Genomic DNA, 18599 nt, shown 5'->3' with positions numbered 1-18599 from the left:
CATAAAGTCAGTTGAAAAAGTATTGACTCAGTAAAGTAGAGCTGTAGTTGCGAGTCCTTCCGTGTTTAGTAGCTTAGCTGCCTCAAGGGGGAGGGGACCTAAATCAAGGATTGATGGATCTGCCTTCAAAGTTTCGCAATTAGAATCAAGAGAATACTGTAGCTTTCAGTACAGTATGCTTATCTTCACGTAATTTTGGAGATTATCAATAAACATTACAAGATTTTCATAAATAAAATATTAGATTTTTCTGTCAGGTTTTAAAATTTTTAAAAGTGATTTGCTTTTGCATTTTTCGTTTCGAATGTTGATTGTCCAACATGCAGAGTAATTTTGACTGCTTCGGTCTCTTTGAGACCTACTGCCAGCATTACCGTTAGGTGGCAACAGATTGACCCTAATAACAATGTATCACGCATGTCAGAAAGACCGTATCGGTCTCTTTGATGATTTGAGTGACAATTGTCACTTACAAAATCCAAGAAGTCGTTATAGCGACGTTTTCCAACCTTTAGCTACAAGGTAAAACTGCTGACAAACCTGACGACATTTATTGGAATTGGAAATTAAATGTAATGGGAAAATTGGAAGTGTGTTTTCTTATAGCAAAGCCACTTCGGGCTATCTGCTGAGTCCACCGATTTCAGCGTTGTAAATCCGTAGACTTACCGCAGTACTAGCGGGGGGCGTTGCGAAGTGATTAAAAAAACTTGAAAATTCATATATGTATGCTGAATGAATAGAGAAAGAATTATGTGTGTCAACCCTTGTAACCCTTTTACATAACCAAATTTAGATTTTTTGTAAATCTTTTTTAAAATGAGATAATGATTTATCATTACAGTTGCCAGATTTCAATAATGCTTCAAGTACCCACATATAAATAAGCTGAGGTTTATGGTATTCAAGACATAAAGTCAGTTGAAAAAGTATTGACTCAGTAAAGTAGAGCTGTAGTTAGATTATACATTGCTATAATGTGTTGTAAGATATGATAGTAAAAGGGAGTATTTGTGATTTCGTTTTTGATTTGTATCTTTTCTGGTTGCAGTGATTACATGTAATGAAAAATTTACTGTGGGTTTGCATTAATGAGAACTGTCGGAATAATTAGGGAACTGTATTCTTAAAATGTACATTTTAAAACAGACAATAAAGGTGAACTTTTATAATTAGTAAGTTATTTCAAAATAAAGTTGCAATCTAAGTTTGTTTGTTTTTTTTCATTATAGGCATGTTCTAGTGAAGTAATGATGTTGAGGACAGCCCGGAAGTATGATGGAAAGACAGACTCTATTGTCTTTGCTAACAATCAACCATATACAAGGGAGAACTACCGCAGTGCCAGTATAGGAGATTCTGCTGATGCTCTCTTTAGCTTTTGTCGAAAAATGTGTATTTTGAAAGTTACCAATGCTGAGTATGCTCTGCTAACAGCTATTGTCATATTCTCAGGTAAAATAAATTCTTTATCAGAATATGACATTAATATGTTCAACTTGTTGAATTGAAAGTAAAAAATTATATTGGATATGTATTAGGTTTCGCACTGTGCCTAAACTTTATAAGTAAATGCAGTTTCCTCATAACTTATGGAGACTTGTAAATTGAGCAACATGATTTAGTTGTATGAATGAAGTGCAGCATGTGGGAAGGTTACTGTTTTTAGATTAACTTTTTATTGTCTTGCCCACTATTGCTGATATCCTTGATTAAGATATACAAATTACATTAATGGCAATGTCTTATTTTGTTTTTGGTCACTGTTAGGTGTTCTACATTGCAAGTATTCAGAACTATTGCATCAGTATTACTGTTTAAAAGGTTTTCTGTTAATTTACTCATTTGCATTAAAAAAAAGCTCAATTTATCTTTTTGCAGATCTTGAAAAAGTGAACAAAAACAAAAAGATAAATCAAGTCTGTTAGATTACCATAAAAAGTACTAAAGTTTTACTGCTGTTTAATTGTTCAGTCACAGAATGGGAGGGATTAAAGAATTGTGTGTTTAAATATTTTTCATTTATTTGTATTTTTATTTATCTAACAAATTTACTTATAATTAACACTTTAATGGCAAACTGTGGATTACACTTGTACTAGAAAAAGACTTGCAAGCTTGAAGGTGAAAAATTTAAAAACTAGATACACATAGTAAAGTTAAATTGAACTATTTAACCCTTTATAATTATGAGTTAAAACATGAGCAATGATAACTATTCTACTAACTTTCACCCATAATAATTTCTAAAAATGTGTTCATCACAAGCAATAATATGTGACTACTTATAGTTTATAGTTGTAACTACTTGCATTAGTTAAGTTTGGAAATTAAATGAATTTTGAGTTGTATTTTACAAGTATTGCTCAAGCATAATAAAATGAGAGTCAAAGTAAAAAAAGAATATAATTAGTGCATAGAAACGATCAGGTCCCATAATTAAAACCAGGAGCAAGAGGTGTGTTTTTATGTTAAAAACATTGCAAGAAAACAATACAAGTGCTTTGTAATCTTTTATTAATTATTTATTTATAGTATTTTATGACTATTGTGGAAGCTGGTTGTGCTAAATAAACTGTATTATCAGACAAAAAGTAGAAATTCTTTGTTCATCCGGTAAATTTGAAGTATTTTAATTATCTTAATTGTAGAGATTTTCATGCTGCTGAGAATTGCAACACAGTTTTCTCATGAGAGGTTTTTTGTTTGCTCATTATGTGGTTTTTCACATATAATACCAAAGTAGATAATGTCTGTATTTGATTATACTTTTGTTGAGATGCAAGTCCAACATTATAGTTGGACAGTTATGGTATTTTCTAATTTATTAATCATATAGAAAGATATTCAAAATTAATGACAGTGGCAGATAGTGCTATAAAAGACAGAGTAAACAAGTTATGCTTTAACTTTATCATACTGAGGCCTGTTTCTAAGACTTGATGTAGTATAAAGTTATATATTTTGCTAGTACTAATTTAAAAACATAGTAACTAACTCACTGAAAGTTGTGTTCAGTTATTAAAAATGCTGTCACATATCAAATAGTATTTATACTTCCACCTGATGTTAAAGTGGTAGCTTTCCAAATCACTAAGTCTTGTTACTGCTAATCTTAAAATTCATGTTTAATGCTTATTTGGATTATTTTTAAAAGAGGTCAATGGGAATGTATACAGGTGAGGGGAAAAAAGAAAAGATGAAGTTTCTGAAATAGTATGCACTTAATGTTAATCAAAATTATCTATCATAATTTTGGATTTATAAGACTCATTGTAAATTTACTATAAAACGTAGACCACTAACACTATGGGAAGTTTATATTTTTTAATGTTTTTGAAAATTGTTTAGACATTACTTTATGAACCAATTTTTTATATTCAAAAGAGTGTGTTTTATGATACGGAATGATGTTTTCATTGTGATAAGTTGATTTTTTCAGTTAGATCATCTTAACTCTTGCATAATATGAACTTTATTGATTTTTTTATTTCAATTTGCAGAACGACCTCATTTGCTGGAACCTAAGAAAGTGGAGAAAATACAAGAATTCTACATTGATGCCCTCAGGACATATGTGGATAACTTTCGTCCTCCAGGGAAGAACTATTTTGCCAAGCTTTTATCTGTTCTCACAGAACTTCGAACACTGGGTAACATGAACTCTGAGATGTGCTTTTCTCTAAAGGTTCAAAACAAGAAGTTGCCTCCCTTCTTGGCTGAGATCTGGGATGTTATGGAGTAAACCTTCATCTTTTTAACCCATTTCATTTGAAATCATTCCAATGAAACTGATTATTTTCTTGTATATCACACTTTTTGCTTCATTCCTGCAGTAGGAGCTAACAAAGTAGAGATCATATATGGCTTGAAATTAACTACCATCTCCCAGTCTTAGTGGTTTGCTTTAATTTTAAGATTGTAACAATTTCAAGGATTACATTATTGAACTGCCTTCAGATGTTGATGATGCTAAGATATGCAACAGAAAAGGTGCAAAAATTAGCTTTTGGAATATTAAGAAAGTTTACATTATTTAATAGGTTGGTTGTGATCTTGTTTTGACAAGACCTTAATTTCTGAACTCATCAACGATGTCATACGTTCTGTCTAGATTAGCCACAGTTCTAAAGACAACGCACAAGTGTAAAGCAGTGACGTGCAAACTCATAATGGTCATTCTTTTCAAGTGAGAAACGTATGTCAGTGTGAATTTTGGAAAAGAAAAAGGAAACTTTGAGCCTGATATATTCCCGGTGATCTGAACAAGGCATTGCATCAGCTGCAGGAGATGTTACTTGTGCCATTTATTCTGTTAAACTGATGATAGTAATTTTTAAGAGTCATTACCACATTCAAAGAACTTGATTCAACTTTAGAACAACTGTCATGTTAATAATGTTAATTTTGGATTTAGCTTATGGTGCTGGTTTTTGATATACTTCCCCCTGTGACATACATTATATTACTGTGCAAGCAAATACCGTATTTTCCGCCTAATAAGCCGAATTTCTGGCCCTAAATTTTGGACCTGATTTTTGGGGTTCGGCTTATTGGCCGATCACCAGCTTTGGACCAAAAAATACCGAAGACCAAAATCGGTCCCAAAATCATACCTTTGATCTCACAGTTACGACAGAGTTATTTCAGTTGAATAAACTTTATTTATTAATAGAAAAAAGTCTATACATTACGAATGACATGTATTCATAGAAATAACAAAATTCATAAAAAATACACACTTTAATCTCAGAAATTTATTAAAATCCATCAAATTTATCATCTTCATCGTCAGAAGCACCAAATAATAGATTCCAATCCTCGGCAGAGACCTGGTCGTCGTACGGGTCATTCTCTGGTGTTATTAGCTGAGTGAGTGGAATGTTGTCTTCCTCGTCGTCGTCCAACCACAACATATCATCTTCCGTTCCATCCATTGCATTTGAGATGCTGCATTTTTAAATGACTTCTCTACAGTTTCAACACTAATATCGTCCCACGATTTCACGACGGTAGCGAGTGATGCAGCGCGCATATTTCCGGCAGCAGTAAAACTTTGATTGCCGGAAACCATCCACTCATTCCAACATTGACGGAGCCTGTCTTTAAAAGGTTTATTTAAACACACATTTAAGGGCTGTATCACAGATGTCAGCCCACCGGGAATAACTGCAATATCGGTATTGCATCTTTTGATGGCGGCTTTAACGTTTTCACACAGGTGGGACTTAAACATATCCCAAACGAGCAGAGATCTAGATTTCATCAGTCCGCCAGGACGACGCGCCCACTCTTCGTTAATCCACTTGATGCATCCTTTGTCATCCATCCGTTTTCTTGTACATGGACGATCACTCCTTTCGGAAATTTCTTCTTCTTAGGAAATGTTTTTCTTTTGAAAATTACCATAGGCGGTAATTTTGTCCCATCAGCAAAGCACGTTAAGACTACAGTGAAACGTTTCTCGTGGCCCGTTGTCTTAACCCAAACGGTTTTCTCGCCAGCTTTGTTAACGGTTTTGTTTCCAACCATATCGAAAAAAATCGGAGTCTCGTCCATATTCCCAATCATTTGTAGAGGGTAGTTGTGTTTTTGGCGATGATGAATGATAAATTTCTGGAACGAGGTGATTTTATCATCCAAGTCACGTGGCAGTTTCTGCGCGATCTTCGTTTTCTCTCGAAGTTCAAGGCTGTGTCGCTTCATGAAGCGGGTACACCAGCTGTTGGTTGCCTAAAAGTCTCTTGAATTTTCTTTATTTCGACCAGCCCACTTTATTGCAAAAATACGGATCTGGGCTCGCGTGACAGTCAGGCCACTCTGCCGGTTTTCATTTTTTAAGGCTAGCTCTACTACTTTCAGTTTAAAAGCAGCATCATAACGCATTCTTTTTTTTGCAGGTGTAGACATCTTTGGCTTTTGACGGTACAATGATAAACTCCCACTACATACCCCTGGTATTTATACCCTGGGTTAGTGATTTTAATTACTGAGTAAAAATTCTGGAATTTCATTAGTTACCTAATTACAGTGAGTGGAGCCAATAACGATTGACATACTGATTCCATCTCTGTCTCAATACGACACGTTCTGCTTTACTACAGAACGCCAATGATCACACACAACATGCATGCTGACGCTGAAACGAGACTAAGAAATCATTTTGAAGAAACTTGTCACTTCTTAAAAATGGCCTCGGCTTATTGGGCGGTAATAAGCAAAAACCCTCATTTTCAGAGCTGAAAATTGGCCTCGGCTTATTAACCGGAAAATACGGTATTATTATTTTAACTGGAAGTATCAGTTTTAAAGAAACTTGTATTGTACCAGATGGCTTAAGCAACAGCTTGCTCACATGCATGTTGATAGTGTGACTGATAAGGAATGCACAGGTATATGTATATTTAAATTCATAAACGTCTTTAATGACTCAAGCATTAATAGGGAGAATGGTAGCTTTTTGTGTAGTGCTATGTGTTATGTGATGAATATTTGTTTAAGAGTTACAAAATAAGCAATTGCAGGAAATAATCTTTAAACAACACTATAATTATCTGTGTAGTTTTGTTTTTTAATATTTTGTAAATTAAGTAGTTCGGTAAGTTATTTATGAATTACAAGACAAATGACAGTAACTACTAAAGATTAGTAATGTAGGAAATCATAACGTTTCTTAAATAGCTGTAATTGTAAGAATGGTGTTAAACTTGTCTTCAATAGTTAATAATAACTTGCCACAGCCTTTTATTATGTACCTGCTAAAGCAAAGAATTCCAACAAAATGACTTTGATTGATCTCATAAGAAACGTTGAAAGGATACATTACACAATATAGAAATAAACTTGTAATTCTACAGAAATTAAAATTGAAATATATAACTGAAATAAGTAAATATACTACAGATTTTAAAGATAACTGAAAGTAATTTTTCTGAAATTATGCCTTCAAATTTAATATACAAACTAACTTTCTATTGCACTTAATTTTAAACTAGACATCAAAGATATACACATTTTTGTGTGTGTGTTTGTATTATCAGATTGGAAATATGTTCCATAGAATGAAAACATTAATATTTTATGATTTGGTGCATGAACTAATAATCAGTTGTTAGATGTTTCCACCCAACTCAAACAATTTAAAATTTACATTATTATAGATGTAGTTCACACTTTTATATGTAATGTTAATGAAATAATAGATGATAAAGGTTTAACTGAAAGTATTTATTCAATTGATCTGAAAAAAAAAATAACGTGATAAAGTGTTAAAAACAATGAACTTGGATAAAAAAAAAAAGTACTTTTGATAACATATATGGATAAGAATTTTATGATTTATGGGTAAGAGTAATGAAATATGTTGTAGTCATTGTTGACTTCAGGTTCTAAAAGGTACATTCAAAGCTTATACTGTTTATAAAATGAGAATTTTTTCACACGTTTTGTTTGTACCTTCCCTCCTAATCCTACATTATTAACCTAAGAATGTATTATGTCAAGTTATTATTATAGCTGTGTACTAGTAGTAGTAATATCCCTTTTTTGTTTTATAGAATAAAAGAGTATATGAAAAAAGAATTACCCTCAGATTATTAAACTAATAATATATCATTTATTAACAGTAGCTAGTTTTTAAATGTTTAAATTTCAGTTAAACAGTGCCTTGGACTTTAAAAACTATACAGTGCACTAGTGAATAAAATTATAACATTTGAAAAATAAATTGGAAATAAAGAGGATTGTATAAGCAAAGGAAGAAGAAAAAAATTACCGTAATAATTTAAGTAACTGAGAAAAACCATGTATTGTACCTCCGTCCATCTAGGGTTAAAAGTGCGTAAACAAATTTGAAAATGTGCGGTACATTTGTGTATATAAACATACAGTATAATAGGGGGGGAAATGGTTCTGTGTGTTTGTGAAAATAATGTTGGCATTACTACATTAAATAAATGCAAAAGTTTCTTAGGTAAGTTTCAAGAATCTTCATTGCTATCAAAATCTGTGAAAATAAGAAATTTTGAGGTAAATATTAGGAAAAGGAGGGAAGATACGCTGAACTTGAGGCTTACGGGTGCAAATGGATGAACCTTGTAATATATCATTGTTATTAATGAATTTATCTTTTAAATCAAAATGTTAAAATATAGTTCATATTTCTTTGTGAAGGTATTTAGCACTTTATAATTTACCAAAGTTTGAATAATGGTATAGTTAATAGATGTATAGAGATTAAACAATAGTTTGTATAATTCTGAAGAAATTAGATTATTCCTGATCAATCACAAAAAAATGCATAGTGCTTGGAAAATAATAACTATGAGGAGAAAAGATCCAGCACTAATGTCCGAGTTATAATATGGTACAGTGACCTGAGGCTGAAAATTTGTGTTAAAATGTTTAGATGTACAGAAATGTATGATTGCAGCATTCTATATTTTTCAAATTAAAATTACCCAAATTTACACGCAGAGTACTTGGTTATCTATGAACACCTATCATTTCTGTACCCTTTTTTGGGGGTTATAGAATAAGGATTAGTACCAAAAAATTCTCTCTAGAGAAAATAAGTTGAGGAAATAGAGTAACGTAATTTATTCTTTACACAAAAAACAATTTGAAAATAATACATAAAAAACAAACTTTACCAAAGTAAATAAAGTAGAACAATTAGTACAATCACGAATGTTTGTCGGAGACTTATTCTTAGTTGCTAATATCTTTTAGTACTTATATAAAAAAAAAAAAAGAGAGAGGATTTACACACACAGACCTGTCATCAAGAGGGTGAATAACACCAAGTTATGCAGTAAAGCCTGAAAGATAAAGTAAAAAGGAACCACTGTGTGAAAATATAAATTGTCAAACTAGAAACACAAGACACAAAAAAGCATGTCTGTCTTAAACGCTGCCAAACAAATGAATTGTTTTTTGTTTTTGAATTTTGCACAAAGCTACATGAGGGCTATCTGCACTAGGCGTCCCTAATTTTGCAGCTAGTCATCACTACCCACCACCAACTCTTTTACCAGTGAATAGTGGGATTGATCATCACATTATAATGCCCCCCACGGCTGAAAGGGCGAGCATGTTTGGTGCAATGGGGATTCGAACCCGTGACCTTCAGATAACGAGTTGACCGCTTTAACCCACTTGGTGATGCCGGGCCACAAGAAATGAAGATTTGACAGAGTCCCATGCGTCACGTGAGCATAGCATTCTACTACATTCTACACACAACTTACATGAGACATGTTGGAATATAGAGGTTTGTTTTGAATTTCGCACATAGCTACAAAAGGCTATCTTCGGTAGCCATCCCTAATTTAGCAGTGTATGACTAGAGGGAGGGGAGCTAGTCATCACCACCCACTGCCAACTCCTGGGCTATCTTTTACCAACGAATGGTGGGATTAATCGTTACATTGTAACTCCCGCACGGTTGAAAGGGCAAGCATGCTTAGTGTGAATTTGTGACCCTCAGATTGCGAGTTGAGTTTCTTAACCACCTGGCCATGCCGGGCCGAATATAGGGGACAGCAGAAGATTTGTTGCATACATAAAGAAAAAGTTTGTATATAGAGAGCAGCACTGAACAAGCAGAGTTAATCTTGTGATTGGAGGTGAGTACTGTATTGGAATGTATTTCTATTTTAATAACCTAATTCTCTACATACACTGGAATTTTATGGAAGTAAATCATATGTATCATGGATATTTACAGAATTTCTAGATATGAACTAAAATACTTTAATACTTTTCTTTAATGTAAAAAGACATATAGAAGAGTGAGGACAGTTTATTTTTTGGTACACTATGTGCACAAGTTTTCTTTTAATACCTTCACAATATGGGATTTTATAGAATCAGATTATATGCATCACAAATGTTGCTTAGAATATATAGATTTTGTGGGTATAATTTTTAAACCATAATGACAAATTCAGGATAGTGAATATACTGTTTATTTTTGATAAACTATTTTGTGAAAATAGCAATGAGTAGCTTTATTAGATATTTATTGAATATCTATTTAAAATACAAAGTCTTTAATTAAACGAAGGCAAAAATATAGTTAACTAAGTTTATTTTAACAAGTCCCTATTTATTTAAATTCAAAATAGATTCTCTTCAAAAATTAGTGGAATTAAACTGTCAAAATATCTATATATGATTTAAATTGTTTCTGATTAACACTGATTAAAACACTAATATTATTTGTAGTGCAAGAATTTACAAATAATAATTATGTTTACTTGAAACTTGACATTAAACGATATTTTATGTTCTTAACATAAATATGAAAATGCTTCAATCTGACTTCCATGATAAAAAATTATAAACTCAAATCTACATAAATTTTGTAAGTGACTGTCCATTCCTGGGCATTTCTTCAATTACTCTCTTGTTTCCACAAATAATAACATAAAAATAGATTGAATAGATATGATGCTACCATCTAATGAAATGTATGGCACATGTACATTATGTATTTCATAACTTTAAAATTTGTTTATAACAATTGATTTTAGAGATTTGCACTATTAAATCAAACTTGGAAATGTAGTGTACATTTTATATGGAGAATTAAAACACGCTAAGGTATGAAAAACTTGAATAAATATAACTGATATTCCTAGTTTTTTTATCACAAATATACAGTAAAAATATTAGTTACTGCTAATACATAACAAAATCAAAAACTGCATGACACCAGTAAACATTTCTGGCACTTATAAAATTATAAGTAGCATTAAAAAGAAGGCCATAAATGGTTAACTTAGTGTAAATATGTGTTGCATTGAGTTGTACAAATTCACTAAGTTGTGTTACTTGCCACAACCTTAAACTCATGAGCATATAAAGTTTCTAATCAAACTGTTTTACCCACACAATTCCAGTGTTTTTGTATATTTATATTATAAACTATGGTTTTCATTTACTCAAGCTTTACAGAAAAAATAGTATTTACATGATGTTTCCAAAAGTATATTAGAGGAAGCTTTATGCAAAGTTTCAGTCCAATATTGCAATTGAAAGTTATATAATAGCAATAACAATACTTTGAAATAAAACATTTGTTAGTAACAAACAAGATGAGAAAAATATACTAAAATATGAGAAGACCATAAATCTTCCATAGACAATAAGACCAGATTATTTATCATGTCTGCAGATATGGATGCTAATGATCTTAAACTTACATCTGGTGGTTTTCAGAAATTTTATTTTGGAAAAAAAATTGCTCATAAATTTTATCTGTATTTGTTTGTGTTGAAGCACAAAGCTACACAATGGGCTATCTATGCTGTGACCACTGCAAGTATCAAACTCTGACTTTTAACATTATAAGCCTTCAGTCTCACTGCTGAGCCACCAGGAAAGCACAAATCTGACTTAAACAAATTTTTGTTCAAACAGGATTCATGAACTTAGTTATTTATACCTAGTTAAAGTCAACACCAACAACAGATTTATATACTAACATGGCTGGAAATACGATAGTTTTTATGACTAATTGCAAATTTTCTGGAAGGTATAAAAAAACTGGGAATTTTAAGAGTGTTAAATACACTGTTTGTTACACTGTGAACTTACTGAAAAACATAACCACATTCTCTTTTTATTTTTGGGGGAGGGGTAATGACTTTTACATGTATATACTTTAGCTTCCCTTTTTATTATAGGAGTTGATTTTCACTCACTGTAAACAAGAACAAGTACATTTGAACACAAGTAAAAGGAATTTTTGTTCACACAATGAAAGTTTTAGTTCTATTTCTAGCCCCAATATTTCTGTATAAGCCAGACTATCAGTGGATTATGTCTTTTTCTATGTTTCTTGCATAATTTATAACCTATATAATTTTGAATACTGCATGGAAATAAAATTGCTTGTTATATATGAGGCTTATTATCACAATCACACTCTTTAGTTATGTGTTAATCTCAAATTGTAAGTTTACTTTCAAAAACATACTTTTGTGGAGAATCAAATTCAGACCTAAAAGATGTGGTGATAACATCTTTATGGCTTATGAATGGTTATTGATCCTCTTATTCTATGATTTTCTGTGTAATTGCAGATGAATTAGATAGTTTCATAAACACATTGTGAACAAAAATATTTCTAATATATGTGCTGAATACTTCTATATGAAAGGCACAAAATATAAGCAGTCATTCATTATGATTAATTTCAAAAACTATAATGGTAAACTATGCTGGTGTAATATAACTTACACCATGAAATAGTTTAAAAAATGTTTTCTTTCATAAAACTATTTTATGCACAATCAGTGCTTAAAACAATTCTATAATTTCTGATGACATTTCCAAACTTTTAAGTAAAAGTTTGACTTAAAATATACTGTGATTACTTGAACACCATTTTTAGTTCATCTATGCTACAAATGTATCTTTTTTAGAGCCTAAAATATTTTGTTTAAAAATATTTCATATAAAAAATTACAACACAATCACTAACATAATGATGAAATGCCAAAAAATATGAATGTTATCTATATTTAAAAAGTATACTGAGTTTTCTGATAGTGACACTTAAATGAGCAAGTCCCACTGCAGCATAATGCCACCTGTTATAAGATTATATACCATATAAAGCCCCTGTTATGCATGCTAGATTACACACACTAATAAACAGGAATGAAATTCATCCAGTACTCAACTCGGTACTGGTAGTTATTTTAATGCAAGCACTCAGTACCAGGACTAAAGTGAACTGCTCTTATACAATCTACAAGCCATCCATTGTACTGTCAGACAGCAGGACTTGCAGGATCTAATCAATTACTAGAAATTATTTCAATAAAAAAGTGACCAGGCCCACAAACAGGGGCTGCAACTGCCCAGATGCTTGGGTGAATGAAACCTGGTTAAACTGTAAAGCATCTTTAGACTATATTTTCATTTAACCATAAAAAGCATAGTTTTAATATTTTCTTTACATATAAATGCTTGACATAGTAATTTGAGTAATAATTCACATATATTTTTTATTTAATACATTTAACAGATATTTGTTACTTTACTGATGTTCTTATGCTTATGCTGCAAGTTAAAAATAACTCCTGCTATGATTTTGCCTAATGAGCTCATTGCTGTCCTAACATAATATCTTACTTTTAACAAGTCCTTAAAGATGTTAGAAAAAGAGAGAATGTGTATTTTCTTATAGCAAAGCCACCTTAGACTATCTGCTGAGTCCACACAGGAGAAAAAGAGGGAGAAAGGAGGCAAGGCAAGGATATTTGCCCTAGGGCTCAGTGAATCTTAACATCCCTGCAAATGACCTAAAGACATTGGTTATTGTTAGTAACATTACAAGGAGAAGTTATTTAGCAGCTTTGATGTCAATCATTATTAAACCAACTGGGTTGTCTCATCTGGCTGTATGATTTCTATGTTTGTTCACTAAAATGATAACTAAAGCAAAATGTCATATTTTATTGGCTGATGTATTTCAATCAGTACCAGCCTTGACATTAGTATGTACGTTTCTTTATCGTTCAACAGCAAATACACAAACACACAAAATCAGCATATACACAGACACACACACAAATCAACATTAATTTGAAATTATAGACTTAATTGCCTGTTTGTTACATATTTATTTATTTAAAACAATCAAAATAATAGTTATATGTATCTGTTTTTGTAAAGTATATTATAAACTACATATACCGTATTTTCCGCCTAATAAGCTGAATTTCTAGCCCTAACTTTTGGACCTGATTTTTGGGGGTCGGCTTATTGGCCGATCACTCCTTTCGGAAATTTCTTCTTCTGAAAATTACCATAGGCGGTAATTTTGTCCCATCAGCAAAGCACGTTAAGACTACAGTGAAACATTGTTTCTGGAATTTCATTGGTTACCTAATTACAGTGAGTGGAGCCAATAACGAATGACATATTGATTCCATCTCTGTCTCAATATGACACGTTCTGCTTTACTACAGAACGCCAATGATCACACACAACATGCATGCTGACGCTGAAACGAGACTAAGAAATCATTTTGAAGAAACTTGTCACTTCTTAAAAATGGCCTCGGCTTATTGGGCGGTAATAAGCAAAAACCCTCATTTTCAGAGCTGAAAATTGGCCTCAGCTTATTCGGCGATTCGGCTTATTAACCAGAAAATACGGTATAAGCAAATTTGTTGAACGTGCACATGACCATAATTTTCTTTGCTTGTGTGTTTATATGTACACTTTCACCTCATTTTTCAAAGTAATTACTTATTTTATTATAAATAAATTTTGCACTTAATTCTTCATTTCACATGACTAGTAGAAAATAACAAAGCCACTTAAACTTTAAAAACTTCATTCTGAGCAGTTGCAATGCATTGACTTAAACATTAATTACAAGAAAACTTAATTCAGATATCTAAATAAACCTTTAATTGTAAGCTTTGAAATTTAGACAGTCTTAATAACTAAAAAATAAAAATGGATTTAAATTTTTTGTTGTGAACTCAAAATATTATAATTCTTGTGAGTACACTTTCAAGCATTCAAACTGAAATTAATTAACATTATTGACATGTAACCTTCAAAAGTTTAAATTTCAAGCCTAAATTTGAACTTTCACTTTTTGTATTTACAAATAAACATGAACGTACATACAGAATTAATATAAAACTGCCAAGCTAATATAATTGTCAAGTCTACAAATTACAAGGTTGAGATACTGTATGAATTACTATGCTAAGTAAAACATTTCATTAAAGTAATCTTTCCTTGTAAGTTTGTAAAAACTATTAATAACTGTCAAAGATGCATTTAAGAAATATTCAGGATTTCATAACTATGATAAACTACCAATAACATAAAGGAAATATATTTTGTTTTCAACTGAATGAACCATACAAATGCATTTGAAAAATAATTATTGTAAAGCACAAGCTTACGTATTTATAAATAATACATGTAATTAATAAAAGTAAATTATAACAGTAACCCCCAAAAAAATATATATACAGTTATACACACATACATGTGTCTGTATACATATATATTTCTAAATAAATATATTATGTACTACCTTCACGTTTTACAATTTTGAACAGATGGATCTGTACTTACATGAAAAATTGTTTTATCTCTTCTAAAAAAATAATGGTCATGCTAAATATTCAAACTATGAAAATCCAGCAACATTTTGGGAACTATTAAAATCTGAATATGAGAAGCTTGGTTTTGATAATATCTGTATTTTTCAAACACAAGTTTTTGATTATGAATTGCTGTGTTGTCAGATTTCTTTACAGTTTTAGTAAATAAAGAGCTCTTATTTGCAACTGTTGATTGCTGATTTCCTTTGTTTTTAATGTAGTGATTTCAATAACATGTAGAGTTCTCATTCTATGCTCTGAGAAGGTTCCTAAAATACTGGTTGTTTGGTGGGCTACTGTTATAGATCCAGATGTGTTTTTTCTACTGTTGTGAGGTTTACTCTACTGACTTGTTCTTCTAATTTCCTTGAGCATGATTCACTTATCTGTGTAATTCCATAGTTATGTACCAGTAGCAATGTTTTTAAGAATGAATAAATGAGCACATAAACTTCACGCAAGAAGAAAAACATATAGTAAACTGTATTGACCACTTCCAAACTCTTCAAGATCCTTCTCAGAAAACAAAATGAGATAAATCAGTGCATTCTTAAAAAGTCATCATCATAAAAAAAATTTGTGATCAATGATTTGTAATAAAGAACTTCCACTTTTGTTAGATTATCAATCATCAAATGTTTGAAACTTGCCCATTTTAACAACACCTGAGATTCCATAAAATATATAAACAAACTAAACTTTGAAAAGGTAAAACAAAATTACAAGTATAAAGAACAAAATATATCATACAGAATAAAATGTTATCTAATAAATGTTTAGATCAGATCTTTTATTAAAGTTAATGCACAAACTTTCATGTTTAGTAAGATATTATAACAAATTACTGTATCCTCTCAAAACTTTTGTTATATCTCAATGTACTGAACATTGAACATCTTCTGTTTTTTGTACACTTTTGCCACTGAGATCATGAAAGATTTATTTATTGAAACTTATAAATCTTCAAGAATACATAGATTTAAACTGTGATGTATATTTACATCCTTTAAAATCTCTGGGAAAGGAAATGGTGAGATGTTTTAAAACTTTTCTTTTGTATTCAGTCTAATTGCTCTTTTCTAATAATTTAGAATGAAGTAACTTTAGTATATACTTTAGCTAGTAAGTTACACATTGTGCAGTTACAAAAATGTTTTTTCATGTATTTAAACATCACATTAGTTTCATAAGTATTTGAAATCTCTGTAAATAAAAAAGCCACTTCCCTTTTTTATAATTCTGTAGATTTTTAACTCAATGAAAAGAAGTCAATGACTTAATCTTTAAGATATTAAAAATACATATCTGTGTACATTTCAAATGTCATAATTTATCAGAAATGTTTTTTTACTCTATCTAAATAAAAACTTTTAAATTTCACAATTTATTTTTATATCTTAAATCATGTCATGAATAAAAACCCACTTCCATATTTTATAATTCTATGTGAATAAATGAAAATAAGCTAATGACTCATTCTTTAAGATATTAAAAATACACATAATTTGTATATATTTTAAATGTCAATTTACCAGAAATGTTATATATTCTTTCTATATAAAAACTAAAAACCTTTTAAATTCCATAGTCTATTCTCTTATATCTTAAATCATATCGTTCATGTTAAATGATGTTTATCAAACTAATGTTGGTCCACTAAGTAACATATGGTACAGCACTTTAAATATAAAGTTTCCATACTGAGATAGGACGTCTACTAAAGCTTGATATTCCTAGTTCTCGACCACCAAACACATACATGCAGAGCTTCTTCTGGTGGTGTTGTTCTTTGTTCTTGGAAATACTTTTGGACAATTCTGAATTAGAAACATTAACAAGTTTTTCTTGTGTTACTTCACAATTAGGTAAGGCATTAATTTGCAAATCAGATGGCATTACGGTTGTTGTTTCCATGGCTGCTGCATGAACAGTTTCCTGTGATTTTTCTAAAACCTGTTCTATCCCTTCCCTCTTTTCACTCCTTGTAATGTTACCTCTACATAAATTACCTAAACTGAGTTCATGTGGTGGATTAAGGAGTTTCATTTCCACAGGATTATCTTGTTTTTTATATAAAATGTTTTCACAAGTTTCTGGATTTAAAACACTAGCAAAATCTTGATGGAGATCATCTTTGGTAGTAGAATGATGTTGTAAGTTTCTAGAGACTGAGTTAGACATATCAAATTTATCACCAACTGGGCGACAAGCTTGGGAATAATTCTCTAACACAGGAGAAAAATTTGACCTTTGTTCATTTATTTTTGATATCTTTGATTGATGAAGATTTATATTTTCTAAGTCAATCAATAAAACTCCAGCAGAAGTTCTTCTTTGATTGCTGCAGCTGTCCAACTTTACATCCTTAATACTTTCATAAGTTTTTTTGTCATCCATATCCATGGTAGATAAATATTCATGTTCATATAGAACAGATTTTGGAGAATAAAAGGCAGAAGCATAATCCTTGGAGCAGTTTTCTACTGGTGTTACTGAGTTGATGCCACTATCTGAAATATGATTTACATCCTCATTGCCAACTTTCTCATTACTTGTCCAAGAAAATTGATCAGCAGCTTTGGACACTTTAAATTGCTGTGATAAATGTGGTAAATCAGAGATTTCAAAAGGTTCATTCTTTACAAGTGGTTCACAATCACCTGGAAACACATCATTGTTATTTTTGTTTTGGAAAGTTGGTAGTTTACCATCTGACACTAAAACTGCTTCAGAACTACAAGATTTCTGAACTAAAAGATTGGGAGAAGAGAGCAGACTTTCTTGAAGTGAACAGGTTTCTTCCACGAGGTATATCAACTCTTCTTGTTGTTCAGGTACATAAGGATTACAAAGAACATTGTGGCTACTATTACGTAAATGTTTGAGTAAACTGCCACTTTTTAATCCACCTCTTAAAGATCTGGAAGAAAAAGGCAGTTTGGAAATGTTTATAATGTTAAGAGTAATATTATATACTATTTAAAGAAAGTTCACAAGCATTGCAATTTACAGTGAATTATTTTCTCTCTTAATTGAATAAACAGAGATTAAGGTGATTGTGACATATTTTATGTGAACCATAACAAATTTAATTCCTTGGAAGTGTATTTGTTGATAAGTACAAAGCTGCAAAAGAGGCTTATGTGTTGTGCCAACAATGGGTATTGAAATCTGGGTTTTAGCATTACGAGTCTCCAGACTTGTGAGTCATTGGAAAGCCTTAGAAAGAGTGCAAAATAAACTAGCATTATATTTATAAGTGAATAAATTAAGGAGCCATGTTTAACTATTTAGAACTTGTAACAAATCAAATCACTAAAAATAAATGTTTAAAATTTATTTCTGATAAATTATAATTCAACTCTTGCAAAATTTTGCACTAAGATGTTCATAACAAGAATATTTAATTTCATTAAAATGTGTTTCTGCATTATTAAAGAAAAAAGTACTGAA

The 18599-nt window shown here is 31.1% G+C and overlaps 2 protein-coding genes across 15 annotated transcripts in view; one reads left to right on the top strand and one right to left on the bottom strand.

Annotated features, from left to right (window-relative positions):
* LOC143246197 (ecdysone receptor-like) overlaps window positions 1-8468 on the top strand; it is an 87138-nt gene extending 78670 nt beyond the window's left edge. For all 6 annotated transcript variants that reach the window (XM_076492452.1, XM_076492450.1, XM_076492447.1 and 3 more), the window contains 2 exons: window positions 1233-1455; window positions 3504-8468. In XM_076492452.1, coding sequence (XP_076348567.1) covers window positions 1233-1455; window positions 3504-3745 — 465 coding nt within the window. In that variant the 3' untranslated portion in view covers window positions 3746-8468. The remainder of the gene's footprint in view (window positions 1-1232; window positions 1456-3503) is intronic.
* Window positions 8469-8574: 106 nt separating this feature from the next.
* Window positions 8575-18599, bottom strand: part of LOC143246196 (uncharacterized) — a 67147-nt gene continuing 57122 nt past the window's right edge. For all 9 annotated transcript variants that reach the window (XM_076492439.1, XM_076492445.1, XM_076492446.1 and 6 more), the window contains one exon: window positions 8575-18066. In XM_076492439.1, the coding sequence (XP_076348554.1) occupies window positions 16827-18066 (1240 nt within the window). In that variant the 3' untranslated portion in view covers window positions 8575-16826. The remainder of the gene's footprint in view (window positions 18067-18599) is intronic.

Source organism: Tachypleus tridentatus, chromosome 3, assembly GCF_004210375.1.
Source record: "Tachypleus tridentatus isolate NWPU-2018 chromosome 3, ASM421037v1, whole genome shotgun sequence".
Classification (NCBI taxonomy): Eukaryota; Metazoa; Arthropoda; class Merostomata; order Xiphosura; family Limulidae; genus Tachypleus; species Tachypleus tridentatus.
This window is presented reverse-complemented; position numbering and strand designations above follow the sequence as displayed.